The sequence below is a fragment of the Lissotriton vulgaris genome, chromosome 2_1 (genome assembly GCF_964263255.1).
Source record: "Lissotriton vulgaris chromosome 2_1, aLisVul1.2, whole genome shotgun sequence".
NCBI lineage: Eukaryota > Metazoa > Chordata > Amphibia > Caudata > Salamandridae > Lissotriton > Lissotriton vulgaris.
In genome coordinates this window covers 815871545-815890115 of record NC_141687.1, presented here as the reverse complement: position 1 = coordinate 815890115, position 18571 = coordinate 815871545, and the positions used below count along the sequence as shown (strand labels likewise).

The window sequence follows — 18571 nt, the reverse complement described above, 5'->3', positions numbered from 1 at the left end:
CTCACGGTTCAAGCCGTACATACCAGCTCGGAACCTGAGGTCATCAGATATGTGTCTCCTGACAGTCCCCAGATTCAGATTGGCCACTAAAGGAGGAAAGTCCCTGGCCGTTCTAGGTACCAAGGCCTGGAATAAACTCCCACAAAGCCTGCGGCAAATTCCCACTGAGAGCGAATTCAGGAAAGCCCTGAAGACCTGGATTTAGAGCCTAGACTAGCAAACTGCTAGTCTAGGCTCTAAATGACACTCAGGTAATATGATGTGAGTAGTTTTTCCGGCCCACCATCTAGGCTACGGACTACAGCGCCAAGATGCTCCTTGGAGCGATAGAATGCGCTTTACAAAAGCTGTTTCACATTTACATTTACATTTACAAGGAAGAGGTTGGGAGAAGTGATGACAGACATTCTGAGGCTGCTACTAGAGGTTGGAACAGCCACAGAAGTTAAAGCCTTTCTGCTCCCTTATAAACTAAGGAGCCCCACGGAAGGGTCTAGAGTCATGGTGATGCCTGTGTTTGGCTCATTGGAATGAAGGGATCAGGTGTTGTGGGCGACTGTGCAAAGAAGCTGTGTGAAATGGGAAGAGAATAGGCTGCTGTTTTTGTGGCCATGAACCTGAATACACTGGTCGGGAATAGGCTCTGATAGACATCGATCAGGCCTTAGCACCGAGGGGCATTACTCCATCTCTGGCATGCCAGATGAGACATTAGAGTAGACCTGGAGCGGAAAATATATGTGTTCACCTACGTGGAATCTGGAAAGTCTTTCTTGACAGGCTGGTCCTTGATGATGTTTGATGCTGGGCAGATGTTGGGAATGGGGTGGCGGCTCTCACGGTCCCTCTGGGTCCAGTAGTCCTAATGTCCATTGATCATGGAGCTTGAGGGGTTACTTCTCTGGGAGTGGGGATGTCAGAGAATTCTAGCTCTTTGTGTCACTAATCTTTTATCACTCTGCTGCCCCTTTCGCCCTCCGGATGCTTATCGGCACTGCCGATCTTTAGGTAGTAGGGCTGGACTTGTCTGAGAATGCTCAATCTAAGGGCATGATTACGAGTTTGGCAGACGGGGTTACTCCGTCACAAACATGACATATATCCCATCCACCAAATTATAATTTCATTATATCCATTGGAACTTGTAATATCATGGATGGGATAAAGGTTACGTTTGTGATGGAGTGTCCCATCTGCTAAGCACGTGATCAGGCCCTAAATGTTTATGCGGTTATGGTCTTTGTGGAGTGAATTAAGCTCTAGGTGCGATTGCATAAAGTGGTGCTATTTTGGTCACACTTTTTGTTTAATTTTCAAGAAACAATTTTAATCGCTCAAAAAAGTACAGAAACAGAAGCGAAGTTGTCCAACTTTGTACAGATCTCTTTCTAAAAACTCTCATTCTGAATGGCACCAAAGCTGTTCAGTTTACAGACAATCTAAACTCAGTGTGTCTGAGATCAGCAGAACAGATAACAAACTATCCACTGGAAAATCCAGGGGCCTCATTTATGAAAAGTGACGCATCGCTGCGTGAAAACAGCGATGCGTCACTTTTCACTGCGCACTCCTTGAGACACCAATGATGCGTCATATTTAATGTATGACACATCATGTCGCAAGGACTTACAGATACGTCAGTATTTCTGACGTATCTGTAAGCGCAAAAGTGACGCATTGCTGGAGTGTGTCACAAAAGTGACGCAACTCCAGCAATGCGTCCTTTCACATGGGGAAAGCCCCATGTGAAAGGGCTTGCGTCAGTCTTACGCCTGCTGTGAGGCAGGCGCAAGATTTTGACGCAACAGCATCCTAAAAGTGACGCAGTGAAATCTCATAGATTTCACTGCGTCACTATTACGAGGCTTTTTGCGGGGGAACGCCCCCTCTGCATACATTATACCTGACGCAGGTATAATGTGGCGCAGGGGTTTAAAAAGTGACGCATCTACCTAGATGCGTCACTTTTTAAATATGGCGCAACAAGGCGCATATTTTACGCCGCTGGTGCGTCACAAAAAGTGATGCAACGGCGGCGCAAAACTGACGCAAGGCCTCATAAATAAGGGCCCAGGAATTTGAACAATTACACAAGGTAAATAGAATTGTATGTGCCACTGCTTTTCTTAGACCCCAGTGTATGGAGCGCAGAACTTCCATACTTAAAGAGAGTAAACTGCTGTACCGTGGTGCAAGATTCAAGGCAATGCCCAACCCTTGCCCATACTGATTAAAGACATGGAAGTACAGACAATAATAACACAAATGGAGATTGCAGTTCCAAGTGACAGTGGAAGTTTAGGCTAATACTAGTTTTCCTGACCCTTTTAAAGACTGAATAAAGATTGAATATTCTTTAAGAGATTAGCCACAGAGAAAGTTCAGTGTCAAGGACTATTCGTATATGTGACTGGTCCGAAAGAACTGTAAATTTAGGGTCAAGCAACAGACAGTCACACGGGGGTTCTGGCAATATAGCGACCGGACACTGAGTTCAGTAGCACTTGTCAACACTATTATCACTAATACATAATTCATAATTCACGCCTTCGCGTGGACAGGGAGCTCTGTAGGTTTCAGAAAACCAGCAGTTCCCATAGAAGCGCCCCTGATCGGACACTGAGTCAGCATTTGCCAAGAACTCTTGCTTGGCAAAATTCAATTCTGTAACATTTACTCTAGGGACAAATAGTTAATGATGTTGGTGAAAAAGGTGCATTTGTATCTATGTTTATTAATCACATGCACGTGACACAACCGGAATTCTGTGGATTGTTTATTTTTAGAGCTATGATGGTCTCAAATGTACGAATAGGCGCTGCTTTAAAGAGAAGTGTAAACACCTGCAAATATAGGGCGCGAATCACAAGCATATTGATGTGAATTACTCTTGTAGCACTAAATTCCAGGATTGATCTGGGAGTACTCCTGGTTTACTCTTTGATTCAGGAGTAAGCCAGGGGCGCTGCAAGAGTTATCAATATGTTTGTGATTGGGGCACATAATTTTTATGAAACTAGAAATGGTGACCTGTGATCCCTGGAGGAAGGTCAATGAGCAAAATTAAATCAGAAGTCTCGAAATATGAAGGGAAAGGAAGGGGAGCGGTGTGGCGCAGAGTCCAGAGCGGCTGACCCTGGAGCACGGGGGTCACGGTTCGATCACAGGCTTCAGCTCATCATCATGTGACTCTGGGCAATAGCTCGGGGGATCTCCCTGACGGCCCCCAGTGCCTTGAAACCTTAAAGGGTGATTCGTTTCCCGCTTTACAAATAGGAATGTATTTATTTTAAGTGGAGTGTTATTTAGACAGAACAATTACACCGCACTCACCAAGAGGTGAATGAAAGCAGCAGAGATTCAATATTGAGTCCAAAAAATGACCTGTGGGTGGTACACTTTGATTTATGAAATAGTATGTCATGTTGCTGGCTAGTGACGTTTACTGTGATAGCGATGCTTGCGCTCTTCCTTCGCAGGCCTTTGATAAACTGGGAGGCATCGAAGCTTACCTCAAACTCCTCAACGCAGAGGGCCTGAGCCTGCCTGTCCTGGCTTCGAGGCACGAGGAGCTGCAGAATGAGATCAAGGACTGCACCACAGGCGCCCTGCAGAGGGGGGAGGCCCTGGTCGCCAAGGGTGCCCCCAGGTGAGTGGCAGTGCATGCTGTTTCACCATCTTGCACTCTCGTGCAGTGTGATTGTTCACTTACGCTTTAGTAAATGAAGGCTACACCTTTCAGAACTTACAATGTCATTTCTTTAAATAGTCAGCTAAATATTTACCTGACATAGATTGAAGGAGTACCTCCGAAAATGAAAGTATATAGAAAGGTGAAGTCGAATATATATGACTTCAAGTACTTATAATATGCCCTGTTCATTTTAGAATTTGGTCTCACCAGTTTCTATGTTGTTTGAAAAGTAGAAACAAACTTTTTTTAAAACAGGTATTTAAGCAATGTTTTGCTGGTACAGTATCATACCTTTTAAGCATAATAACATTACTGCCATGTGAGTGAAAGTAAATAGTTTAGGGTTTTTGTTAAGTGTCACTAACCCCCCAATTCTTTGCCTCGGAGCACTGGTGTGGGGACAAATGTGCAAGCGGCAGGAATGAGTCCCACCCAGGCCACCTATTAACTCGTGGTGTCGCTGTATCACTGAAGATTTCACACTTATGTCAAAGCATTAAGCATGCAGAAGTCCAAAGCCCTGTCGTTCAGGGTGGGCCAGCCAGACGCATCTGACCGGTAGAGCTAGGATAACGCTCTGAAGTGCTGCCCCTGGGATAACAAGATTATCTCAGTGCCACGGTGAAAAGGTGCACCCTACAAGGATTTTCTGAATTTGAGGTAGTCCTTTTTCAAGTCTCAGGAAGATGGGTTGTACTTTCTAGAGAGAGGATCCCTGGTAAAGAAAGGAGCGGCCACCATATCTTTTCTATCTGAAGGATGAGGTGACCGCTGACCTGTGAGTTCCATTTGGTCGATAAGGTGCAATAAAGCTAGTAACTCTGTTCACAGTTCGGGCATGTAGTGCTTTGTAAACAATACCACAACAATATGTTTTTGAAAACAATTACACCAATACCTCAATTGTCACACATTTATTACAATCGTGAAAACGAGAAATCGTTGCTTACTTTCTCAGAGCTTCTGCATTCCAAACACTTTCCAGAGGAAAACTACAGGGTACATGCTCACAGATACAATTAAATTAGGTGATATGTCACTCAACTCCTTGTGCCTGATGTGATACTTTTGCTTCCAGCCTGTACACATACTAAAGAACATGACATAAATCGTATATCGATACATGTATATTAAGCAGGGTGGCCACCTTGATTCTAGTCATCGCGGATACTATAGCCATTCCTGAGTGTTCATGTGCCAGCCGAATGCATTGTGTTTATGTATATAAAGCAGTGGAAGTTGTTAAAAAGATCGCACATCCTACTATACAACAAGTATATACGTGGGTAATTGAGAGATGCAATCAGTGACAGGTACGCAACATGGTGCTAGTTGATTTCAGACACCGTACTACCAATGGTGTCAAGAGAGAGTGATGGAACCAAAAGGCTAGTGCTTATAACATGTGTACAAAGAGATATCAAAGCACTCAAAAAATTGTTAGCAGGTCATTAGAATTTTATTCCAATAAGTTAAGGTCAGGAAGTGTTCAATCCTGGTTCTGTTTATTGTTAAAGGTCTTCATGTGACAAAGTGACATCAGAAGGTACAGCCAACACGTTTCGTCACTTGTCTTCTTCAAGGCTTTTATCATAGTAAGTGTCAAAATGATTTTAAAATTATCGTATGTCAATGGATGACGAGTCCCTGATTACTTCTCCAAGTAAGACACTGTCTGCTAGGTCAGCTGGGAGCCCAAAAACTAAGCAGTTGGTTCACAAAAAGATTTTTAGTTTAACACTTCCAAATTTGAAGGACTCTGGGCCAGTCCGTGAGGTCTGTAGGTGTGAATTCAATGTCCTGATTTAATGAGCCAATGTACAATTAAATCTTATAGGTCATAGGAAAGGGGAGAAGACGGGGGCATAGTTTCCAAAGGACAGGATGCAGAAGGTCCATAAGTTGTAGGAAGTGTGATAAGCTCCTAGTCACGGTGCGAAGTCATCCAAAAAAGTGGCATCCTTGAGGACATTGCCTGACCGTAACTTATTGGACTAAAATTCAAATTACTAGATCACACTTTTTGTGTCCTGTGATTCCTCTTTGTACTGATGCATTGTGGTTGCTATATTCTTGGTTTACTTCAATTGAACAAATTAAACTAGGATACCTGATAGCATTGGCTTATAGGTGAAAAGCTGCACTACTGTTAAACTGTCATTCACACATCGCAGGCTGCCTCATTGAATCCTTTCACTGTGCAGATGGTTACCTACTGCTGGCTGCAGTCTTTAAGCTCTCAGCAGGATATAGCGGCAGAAAAGTGCAAATTTAGCGGCACAAAAATGTACATTTAGCAGCACAAAAATTTAAATTTAGCGGCATTATTGCGGCACTTTTTTTACCCGTAATCATTCCTTTTCAGCCCTAAATCAATGGAACCTGTTTTAGCAGCCAAAAACACCCTGGCATTTTCAAACCGTGATTCTTCTTTTCGAAATCATAATAATTATGATTTAGAAAAGAAGAAAAGGGGAGAAGAGTTTAATGGGAGGTTGATTTTGCAGGCACTTTTGTAAAAATTGCGGCATTTTTACAAAAGTGCCGATTTCAAGGGCACTTTTATAAAAATCGCTGCATTTTTACAAAAGTGCCGATTTCGCGACAAACCGCGAAATACTGGAGGGTCTGTCTCAGTGCTTTGAAACTGTCTCGAACCACTGATATATTTGCTTTCAATAACAGGGAAAGGGTGATGCATCTTTATTTTCATTGTGTTGTGCAAGGCCAGCTGCAAGTAACTAAGACAATTAGAACTTGCAATGTCAATTTTGTACAGTTCTAATTGGGGTATTAACCCCTTCGGTGCTGCGGACGGCCCCCGCTCTCCCAGGTGATGGTGGGCGTGTACGGAGGATGGCCGGGGGCTGTCTGAACCCCGCCCACTTATTAGAATGCCTGCACCGTAGAGGAATTTGCGCCTTGGTCAACGGGTTGAAATCCTAAAGCCTACATTTTGCACAAAGCAAGCTTTGGTATTGCTAAAAAGCATGTGTAGATTTGCTCAATAGTTCTCGTGAGACAACTGACTGGTAACTAAGCGTTCGCTGTGTTCTGCAGGGCAGGTTTAACAGACTCCGCATGTCCCAAAACTGGAACTCCGATGTCACAAAGTTTTAGGAGTTCAACAGTTCTTGCAGAAGCAATTCCTTGCAGTAAGGAATGTCCAATTCCATCTCACTTTAGGTCTCAGATACAGACAGCTGAAGGTTTTTTAACTCTCGGCTACAGAGACTGCTTTGGCAAACCTATTGTTTCCAATACATAACATATACTAAGATAGATCTTTATGTGACCATTTTGCTCATGATTGGCAGGCTTTGTTGCCTATCACAGTTATAGGCTCTAAATTATGTGGCTTGCTCCCATATTCTTGTGTATATCCCATGGAGGAACATTTTGGTCTCAAAGTGTTCTGATTGGATGAGATGCATCCTTCCAATCCTGATCTGAGGGTACTGTTTTTTTTCTTTTCTGGCCAACACTCTATCAGAGTGCATATGTTTACTCTCTTCCCTACTTGTTTCTCTGCACTTTCTTTTTCCTTCCCCATCCTCCACTCCCTTTTTTGCACATGTTTTTTAGTTTATTTTATTCATGACAATCAAGCAGCTGCAAAGTGGTACTTTTTAATACTGATGCGTACTTATGTTTCGCTTTATTTATTTATTTTAATTTACTGTTCTGCCGTGGCTGGCTGGCATGTTAAAACGGCAAATCAAAAATGGCCACTCTGTGTCACAATGCATGTGTCATGGTCCATATTTCACACCTTGGAATGGGTTTTCTTTATTAGAAAACCCTTCACAAGATTACACGCCATGCATGAGCATGTGTCATGATGCATATGTTCCTTTGCACATGGCAATGAAAAGAAAATTGGCAAAGGCAATATCCCTGACATTTAGAGCTGAGACCCGTTGGATGTGCTAAGGCTTGCTAGTGTAAGCTGTGGGCGACAGTAAGCATTACAGTAGGATACCTAAGTGCCTGCTTGATAGAACTTTTACCCGATGGAATGAACGAAACTTTCTGATTGGGGGAAATTAATATTTTCCCGGGGAAATATCATTTTAAACATGGGAAAACATTTCCCCTACATAAGCCACATTTGCATTTTAAGAAGACAGTGACAGCCAGGGAGCGAAGATTTCAGTTTGCAGTCTGGGCCGTCATGATGAGGATCATTAAAAGCAAAGAGGTGAAGGCATTTGGACGTCAGCAGAGCATGTTTCAGCCGAGTCTCAAAATAGGCTGACGGCTGCAGAGTAACGTGCTCTGGGACCATGTCTACATTCTGTACATGCCACAAACATGAGCGGATTTCACCCTCCCTGGTACTTGTGTCTTCTCTGAAGTACTGGCGTCACTTTCTAAGGTGCCTATGTCTTTTGTAAAAAAACAACTTGATTTGTGCAATGTCCCAATTTTGGTACTAACATCTGGTCCTGCTTTTTGATAGCAGTGGCAAGTCTTATCTGTGCCTCTCTGTCATTTTTGGGCGTATATAACGAGACATTCTTACCAGGCATGCAGGCATTAATGTTGCACCGTGCTGCTGGGCGTTCCTATTACACCCACAATCACCTAATGGCACAGGGAAGTGCAATAGATAGTCGAGTATGTCTGTGCTTGGGTGGGGAGATATGGTATGGTGTCTACGCGGCTGAGGTGAGGTGATTTAATCCAGGCCTCTGCATTTGTCTGGCGATTCTGGGAAAATTACGGAATCTTTTTAGTCTAGTTTTAGTTAGTCTGAGCAGTCCTTATTGCAGAAATGAAAGATGTCTGTCAGAGTCTGCAGAAGAGTCTAGATTCAGAATCAGGGTCTCTCTCAAGGTATCCCATGATTTGTCCTAAGACCTTAGATATAAATTCCTATCCGAGATACATTTCTTACTAAGAAACAAATCCAACCCAGCAATAACAGTAAGCATCTTCAAGCCCGAGAACCGAGTTCTAAGGACAAAGGTGCAATCATGCAACTCTTCCTCAACGCAAGAGACCACACAGAACCCTGATGTAGAGGTTTTTGTAGTGCGCCCATGTTATAATAGAAAGATTGAAGGTGAAAATAAAGACAATCAATAACATATTCCTTGAGGAGTAGAGAGACATCTACAACAAAGGGATATAATACCCATCGAATGTGTTCCTTTGTTGCATTGCTTTGAGTTGCGTTTGTACAAGGAAATTCGCTCTTCAATCCAGATCCAAGGCAAGTCGCACCAGGGAAGAGCCGATAATCTCCAGCCAAAGGCAAGCTGCACAGTCTCATATAGGTAAAACGCTGGCCACCCTATAGCTTGAGAACCTTCTGTTCCTCACTGTATTATTCCATATGGCACATATCTTTGCAAGATTATTTTGCCCATTGCATAGTGCATACCTTGGTGCTCCCTTTCGAAGGTTGGAGGGACTGGTTGCCAAGCATGTCTCATGCCTAAATAGTGTGATCACTGCCTAGACGTGTAGCCATGTGGCATGAACTATGAAGCATCTGTGTAAGTGAGCATGAGACTTCTATGTTTATGAAACCAGGACACTTTCCAGCTTCTGCCGCGCTCACGGTACTTCTTATCTAAGTTATGAAAGTTCATAGTGCCAAGAAGCTCCATGCGCCTCAGTCTTGCTTCACTAAGGAATTATGCACAAATAGCTTCTTCATATATTGTTAACCCTTTCGCTTATTGCTTGGAAGTTACGCAAAATATGTTCTGGGAAACTCGCATCATGTGCTTCTTCTAGGCACTATCCATCCTCTCCTGGGTGCCTAGGTGTTGTCCTTGCATGGAGGCACTAGATGAAATGTTCATAAACAACCCACTACGCCCAGGTTATTAAAACATGAGATATTTCATTTAAGTACCCCCCTACCTCATTAGGAGCCCTGCAGATGAGAGGTAGGGCCTCTGACAAATATTACAGGTGACCTGCCTGAACTCCAAACATTAGTTAGCATTGAGATAACGGGGTTACTCCCTTGTCTGCCTGGAGTATAAACAGTGAACTGCCAGGTGTGGGTGGCAGATTGGTGCAGGGCGAGTGTGCTTGACATCAGAGCAGGGATGAATGGAACAACAGCAGTCTGTACATGCACCCACAGATCCATCAGAGTCATAGGAAATAAATATGACATTCATATTGAAGCATAATGAGGCAACTGTGCTCACTGAATAATATTTGTTCCATGAGGTAGCCAAATGTGATATTACATGTGAATGTCAGATATGAATGGTAAAGCAGACGGTGGAGTCCTTACAGAGTCCCCCATGGAAGGGTGTAAGTGAAATGGAATTAATGCTGTGCCCAGTAGAGTCTGTGGTATGTACATCTCATTTGCATGGTTTGAATAACAAAAGAATGTTTTAAACTCAAGGAAATGGCATACAGAAGTGTTCGTTTTTCAGCACTGTGATCAGTATGTTCGGCTATGGGGTCTTTGGCCACCAGGCATATAATGAACAAGCCATTCAGGCCAGAGAACGAGAAGACACTAGTTTCCAGAATATAAAAGTTTGAAAATTGGGGCTCTGGTATCATAGGAGGTGCCTAAGAGATCAGATCGCCTTAGCCCATTGCAGAGAGAGTGAGGCCGCATTGTCGTGTTACCCCTTAATGTATTGGGGGGACACCTAGTATATTAACTATGCGCAAAATAGAATTGCAGCCTTTCTGGGCAAAGGGAGAGCTGACCGGTGTCTCCCACTCTGCCCTACCTGATTAAAGCGTGAGTGGAAATGATTCTTCGAGTCAGTCAAACCTGCACGAGAAAACACGGGGGGGTGTCTCACTTGTATTTATACTTCAATCGCTTTAGATCACCTAAAGTGTGTGACTCCAGCTGGGACTAACAGATGAGGAAACCCCTCGGCCTTATGCCATTGTGCAATTGAAAGCTGTAATTCCCACTCAATACACACGATCTAGTATCGTCTCCGAGCACCTCCATGAAATGCGGCGCTCCCCTGCTCGTTTTGTACTATATAAATACCAATACGTACATATATAGCATAAGCGAGCCTTCGATTTCTGCAGAGGTATCTGGTGTTTGAAAGAAACTATACAAGCATTCTGACATCTACGTGTTCTGTAGTACAAAATGCACACCTCACACTGCAGCATGCTCAGAAGTGGACAGAAAATTAAATGGACCTATATGTTCAGGTGGGGTTCAAAAGGTTTTGCACCCGCGGGATACGCAGGGATCGGCGACAGAAACCTCGCTTGTCCATTGAAACTGAGAGCGCTGGGGGTGGCTCATGCTCTGTGGGACCCTTGTTGATGGATCTGTAGTTATTACCCCTCGCACCAGCGGGGATCGCTGACCCCTCATTGGACACCGGTCCGCTAAGCTGCAAGCTACCCGCCTTTGGCTCGCAGGCAGGAGGCAGCCTTGGCCCGTCTTTCCTCGGTTGGAGTGCCCTGTACGATGTTACTGGGTTTGTTTTCAGATCTACAGGTTCAGCAAATGTTATTTCTGTACTGTGCCTGTGCTACAAAGTGTACTTTACTTCTGCTGTTTATTGTAATGTACACTGGACTCTGCGCACCACCAAAACATAGCTAAGTCACCAAGAACAACTTTCACGACGGGATGTAGGCTATCGCCGCCTGGATGAAAAGCAGCTGCCTCAAGCTCAACTCAGAAAAGACCGAATACCTCATCATGGGCTCCACCCCGTCCACCTGGGACAACTCCTGGTGGCCCTCAGCACTGGGAAACCTCCCTAGCATCACCATGAACCACCAGATCAACACCGTCTCACCGTCCTGATACCACACAGTCTGCCTGCTCTGAAAGATCTTTAAATAGATCCCCACTGAGTCCAGAAAGATGATCACCTACGCACTCGTCAGAAGCATAATCGACTAGGGTAACACTCACTACGCCAGCATCACCCAGAAACTCCTCAAGAAACTGCAGAACATCCAGAACGCCTCCGCCAGACTCATCCTCAACATCCCCTGCCAGAGCTACATCACCAGACACCTCAGAGATATCCACATCTCCCAGTCAACAAAATAATCCCCTTCAAGTTCCTCACACACGCCTACATGGCCCTACACAATGCAGGACCTGCATACCTCAACCACCTCCTTGCATTCCACGCACCCACCAGAGACCTCTGCTCCACCCAAATACTTCTGGCTACCGTTCCACGTATCCGCAAGACCACAGCCAGAGGAAGACTCTTCTCCTACCTAACAGCAAAGGCCTGGAACACCCAGTCCCCTCCCACAGTGCGTTGACACCCTTACGTGTGAGTAGTAGCCCTTTACAAGCAATTGATTGATTGATTGAAGAATTGTTGCAAAACACAAAAGAAATGGACAGAAAGAGACGAAAGCTGAAGTACATTTGGGTTCCTCTCAAGAAATGCTGGTGGATCTGGGGAAGAGTGAGCTACAAGGTGTGCTTATATCTAAGCGCCAATGTTATGTACGAAGGGCATGGAGTCTGCTGGTAGACAGTACAACCAAGGACTGAAGCAGGAAGTGGTATAAACAAAATGGCAGACTCGGTTAAGAAAACTGACTTGATGTGTCAAGTGGACATGCACGCTCCCCTCAGAGGGAGGAGAAGTGAAGAAACTTGTAAAACTATCAACAATTGGCCTCTGGCAAAAATGAATGAATGTGAGTTTCAAAGGGAGATTTTACCATACAATTCACTGTGAAATACGAAATAACTTGGAAAGAAAATATGAATAATAAAGAAGAGGCATTAAACAGACTATAACAGGACGTTTTGGCTTAAACAAGCATATATATATAGAACATGACGTTATGCTATTGCATTGTAAAAATAATTATTTCATGGAGTCTAAAGAGTAATAATCACAAAAGAGGAAATTAACGGACTTTTTAAAGAGCTAGAATCGCGATACGGACGGGTACAGATGTTTCAAAGAAAGGAACATGTTTGTAAGAAGAAACTGATGGCCACTGTGCCATATATAAAAGAGAAAGATAACAGCGATTTACCGTAATGAAAAAGCAAATATGTGATGAGAACAGACGGACGGCCAGTAGAGGGCGCTCCTTTTCTTCATCAGTTGGGCAGCATTTGGTTTATTGCCTCTGAAAAAGAAGTTATTTGACCTGGAGAGGGCAGAGATAGACCTACGTCTTGCTGGCATCTCTGAAAGGCTGCCTGTTACTGTTGGGTGAGAGCAGATCAAATGACAGGTTGGAATCTGACAGGCCACCAGAATAGAGGCCCGGTCGGTTACATGTTATATCACCTCCTAAATGCATGTATAAGTAGGGCAGAATCAGTCTACACTGCACAGGTCATCACACTGTGGGGTGCGCCCCGCCGGGGGTCCGTTGCTATGTTGCCAGGGGGGTGGCACAAATGCCCTATAATATGTAAATGAAGATAGTCTGGAGGCACACGTTTCCATAATATCTCTGTTTACATGTACCGGTCAAAGTGTATACAGTGTGTCAGCTGTGATTCTGAGCGTTCTGGTCGTGGGGTGAAGATACGGCTAAAAAGAACAAAAGGTGCTATAAATATGTAGTTGTTTTCCCCAAATTATGCGGGAAAGTCTAGATTGAACACCAAAATAAGGTAAAATAAGCAGCTCAATGAAGTTCTTTTTGTGATAGTATTACTTCATTATTTTGTCAGCTTTACACATGCTAACTCTGGGCAAAGGTATCCCCTAGTTAGTACCGGTTTAACACCCAAATACAGCAATAAGTAACAGAAAGGTGTAGGAGTTGTTTTTTTTCAAGCATATTATACGTATCAGAAATTGTGTTTACTCGAATCTAGATGGTGTTTACGCTGTTCTCCAACTTATGCAGAAGCCACAATATACCATGTGATGATTATTGCTGTTCTTCTTGTTCTAAATGGAGAATTGCGAGACTCATTCTAATAAAAAAAAGTGTGTTCCCAGAGACATTTCAACTGTTCCAGGCCATCGGTATACAATGTATCAATTTACGTGCTCAAATAAACTGTCAGAATGTCTGCAAACCCATATTGAATACTATCATGATAGAAAGTGTATTCTGTAGTAAAATGAGTCTTCTTTCTCACACCCTAATGGTGCATATCCTGAGAACCATGTACTCGTGTAAAGATGTATGAATGTCTTTGTCTAATGTCCGATAAAAAGAATGTAGATTTTTATGTTCAAGAGACCTTATTTCCCTGCCATTAGTAGGGAAATCTATGCCGGATATTCCTTAGAACTGTAAGGAGTGCTCTGTACCTATGATATGTATGCTTTGCTATTAAATTTACTTTTGGCTTGTTCTACGTAATTTGCCTCTTAATTCTTTATATAAAGCTTTGAAATTACAAACCTTGTCTGTCATTCTTATGAGAATGTTTAAGGATCTACGTCCAAAGATGGAGAACTAATTGGGGGTTTCCATATCCCTTGAATAGAGAATTTGAGGAGAAGAATGTACGATTTAAAAACACAACCTAGGCCCACATAGTTCGAAGCCTTAAGCCTCAGGGGACAAATTGCAAGTGAAAAGAAAAGAAAGATATTTTAATAGAACATCTGCAGTTGGTGTTATTCATGGAGAAGCGCGCTGGACTTGGGGAGGTAGAGAAAGAGTAGAGAGGAAGTCATTGAGGCTGTTGGAGCCTATCCCCTGATACAAAGTGAAGAGAAGGAAACAGAGAAACCAAAGAGAGAGACAGAAACAGAGAGTAAGAGTAAGATGCCTTCATAGATGAGCTCCTTACCATTAGACCAACCCCATATATCACAGCAGCTGCTCATTTTATCCAGCTGAAAACAGAATTTTAGGAAATTATTTAGGGAAATGTGGGGTGAAATATCTAGCTCACTATGGAGTGAATGAGTTGCTTTGCAAAAGCAAGGAAGCAGCAAGAGTGACAAGAGAGGTGCATGCATGGATGAAAAAGGTAGTGGATGAATATGGAATCAATATAACCCAGTGAAAGAAGTTGCAAAGTAATGCTAGGATGGGAATGGGAATTGTGGTCCAAGAAAGAGAAGGTCAAGGTGGAGCAGAAGAGAGAGGGATTAAGGAAAGACAAGGAAGGAGCTATAGGAAGAGTGGCAAAGGAGTATCCCTTGTGAGAGGTGCAGGGAGGAGCCTATGTTCTCATGGTCGCAAGAACACCTCTTTCATTCCACGAACACCTTTCCAAAACGTGGAGAAAATCCTTGAAAGTGGTACACCTAGATGGAACAGATTGTGATCATCTCTAAAAGTTTGGGGGAAGACTTGGATGTATTTTTTGGAATGGCGGTCCCAAAGAACTTGTGGGCAGAGTGCATAAGAGCAATTGATTGGCCAACAAAGGAACCGCCCTGGGAGGCAGGGACGAATGCCCCTTCGCCTATCGTTAAAACCAAATATGATGAGGTCAAAAAACACCTAAGGACGAAGGATTCAAAAAGGTGATGATTTAGCCCAAGTTTTTCAGAACCTCCCAAGAGTCAAAAGAGTTGGTGTGCACTTACTTTGATAGATTGATGCAGGTGTATAGGGAGCACAGCAGGATGAATGACCCCCTAGGAGATAACATTGGAGGGTTTCTTGTATCCTTTCTATTTAGACTAAGGCAGGAGATTAACAATCAAATAACCCAAGGTGTCCTTTGTTAGCAAAGCAAACCTGTTGACGAGAACTTACAATATGTGAAATATTGTAGTGACATGATGGAAGTGAAACAAAAAGGGCTAAGGGAGAAGTTCATGACAGCTCAAACTCAGTTGGCACAGAATGGAGGGGCTGAGGGAATTAAAGTTTTGTTTCAAGGACCTAAATTAGACCCCAGTTTTGGAAAGGCAATTCAAGGAGTCTCTCTAAACAACTGTTGGAATGTCCCATGAATAGGGCAAGGTTGAGGGAAAGTGGCACGGACCAGTATGAGTGCCCTAAAGAAAGTTACCCGATGCCATGTTTGCAACAAGGTGGGGCATTGGAAGATGTAATGCCATTACAGTCCAGACCAAATTGTGATAGACGTTCAAGGGGTGAATCTAGCAGGCCCGAGAGAGATTCCCCCAACACCTACACCTCCTACGGCTGCCACAAAAATCCCTAAAACTGGGTTATTGCCAAATTCCTTCAACCCAATGCAGATGCAAGGAGGTATCCTTGATCTCCAACAAGTCACATGGTAGCCCAAAATCTGATGATGTCACAAAGAGGTCTAGTCCCTATGATGTTCAAGGCCCCCTGAACTCAGACTCACTCAACAGACAACACCCACAACCTTGGGATCATCCTGGACAGCAAAATGACCATGAAGTGCCAGATCAACGCAGTCTCACCCGCCTGCTTCCACTCACTTTAAATTCCTCACAAGGTGTTCAGATGGCTCCCTGCCAACACCAGGAAAACCGTCACTCACGCCCTAGTCACCAGCCGACTGGACTACGGCAACACACTCTATTCTGGGATCACAACCCAATTCCTGAAGAGACTCCAGTCGATACAGAACTCAGCAACCAGACTCATCCTTGACCTCCCTAGACAGATCCACATCACCATTACCCCCACCTCAGGAACCTTCACTGGCTCCCCATCCAGAAGCAATGGCAATTGAAGATGCTGACACAACGCCCACAAGGCCCTCCAAGACCAAGGACCAGCATACATGAAACACCGCCTGAACTTTCAAAGACCCTCCAGACACCTGTGCTCCACCTCCCTTCCCCTCACACACACTCTCCACATTTGTTGGAGCCACAGTGGATGACAATCCTTCTCCTACCTCGCTGACAAGTCCTGGAACAACCTCCCACTCCACTTCCGAACAGCATCCTCACTCCCGGAAATCAGAAAAGAACTCAAGACCTGGCTCTTCGACTCATCCCAGAAAGAACCTAGCGCCTGGATACCCTCACAGGTGATTAGCTGTGCTTTACTAATCCAAGTTGATTGATTAAAGACTTCCATAAATTTCAACCATTACCAATGACGATGTTGAGCGGGAAGGAGGAGTGCGTAGTTGGTGCAGTCTGAAAGTAGATCTGAGTGGACCATATGTGTACGGAAATGTCAACGGACATCTCAAATCTTTCCTCATAGACACAGGGGCCACGCATGTAACAGTTAAAACAGTTGAGGTCCCTAACCTACCCTTTGCGGTAAAAGACTTCCAATTAGTAGGTATTACAAATCAACAGTTTACAAACTAAATTACTGCCCCTGTTTAGTAAAAATAGGAGACATCAGAGAGCAACATCAGTTTTTTATTAGTGTTTCTAGCCACGCAAACTTGCTGAGACGTGATCTTTTCTGCAAACTCAACTGTGTCGTCTGTTGCACACAGAATGGGGTTCAAATTGAAATATGCTTTCTCCTCTAAACATAGTAACATTGGCTCACACCCAAGCAACCTATTTGATTTACTTACAAGTCCCTAGTAAAGTAATTTACATAAACCTCCTAACAGGTATAAACCTTCCTTTTTAATACATGTAAGTCACCCCTAAGGTAGGCCCTGGACAGCCCAGGGGCAGGGTGCAGGATATTTAAAATGTAGGACATGTACTTTTTCATTTTACAAGTCCTGTTAGTGAAAAAGTCCTAAATTTGTTTTTCACTTCTACAAGGCCTATATCTCTCTTAGGATAAGATTGGAGATATACGGATTACATGTTACAAGTGTATTTCCTCATTGGGAAGTGCAAAGACCTGCTAATCTGATGTCTCTCGAATCATTATTTAAAATCACAAAATATGGTGAAGTCAGATGTGAAATTGCAATTCTGAAAATGGCACTTTTAGAAAGCTGGCATTTTCTTACTTTAGCCATTTGGTGCCTGCCACACATCTCTATTCAGTCTGGTATGGGTGAAAGTTGGGTTATGTGTATTCCCTTTAGTATTACATCTTTTTATTGAAAGATCATAGTACAACTATACCCCTGAAGATGGACGCAATCCCAAAGCAAATGTACCAGTGTACCTGTCTGACCACAACCCCGCCAGCACGTCGCCTCTCTAGATTGATCCATCGTGTGCAGCCGCTCAGGAGTATAGTACCAATAGGTTGCAACCTTACCGAGCATGTCCGTAAGCCCCATGTGACATGCAGAGTGTCGAGCTCTATAAAATATGCCCTCCCATTCCTTATGGCTGAGTACCCTCCCCAGTTCCCTCTCCCAGCGCGCCTTCCCCGCGCTATAAATATGAGTGTACTTAGCTTGTAACATATTGTATAAGTCCGAAATTAGTTTTTTGTCCGATTTGCGTGTGATCAACCAGTGTTTGTATGGCAGCAGCTGCCTGTCAGCCGTAGGACGTACATTTTCACTAAGTACCCAGTGTCACGCCTGTAGGTATCGAAGTCTCTCCGACTCTGGAAATCCATACTCCTGTCAGAAAACAGGAAAGGACATGACACCCTCCTCCGCGTACAGGTGAAAGAGGAACATACACCCAGCTGGCCTCCATCTCGCGTAGTCAGGGTTATCCATTAAGGGTGTGAGTGGGGACGGGAAGGTGGTGAGCTCGTGTTTGACAATGGTGCGGTCCCAAACTTCCATTGGAACCCTAGTGATATGCGAGGCATACAGATTGGGGGGGTCTGTGCTGCCTACGAAGGAAGGGAATCTCCTGGAGCGGGCGGCCCGCCACCGCCTGATCCTGAAAAAGCCAGTGCTTTTCAGACTCCCATCTGCACCACTCCGCAAGAAGGCGCAGTTGGGCTGCTTGAAAATAGAGGAACAAATCTGGGAAGCCAAGTCCCCCTCTCTCAGGGGGAAGTGTTGCCAGTCACAACTTTAGACGCGGTTTTCTACAGGTCCAAATAAATGGAGCCAGCTCTGACTGTGTCTGTTGGATCCAGCCCACAGGTGGCCACAGGGGAATGGTACGGAACAGATATAGGATCTGGGGAAGGATTGTCATCTTTACA

At 44.0% G+C, this 18571-nt stretch overlaps 1 protein-coding gene across 1 annotated transcript in view; it reads left to right on the top strand.

Moving 5' to 3' along the window:
• Positions 1-18571, top strand: part of CCDC141 (coiled-coil domain containing 141) — a 658578-nt gene that overhangs the window by 401144 nt on the left and 238863 nt on the right. The window contains exon 8 of the mRNA XM_086956207.1: positions 3480-3649. Within this exon, the coding sequence (XP_086812333.1) occupies positions 3480-3649 (170 nt within the window). The remainder of the gene's footprint in view (positions 1-3479; positions 3650-18571) is intronic.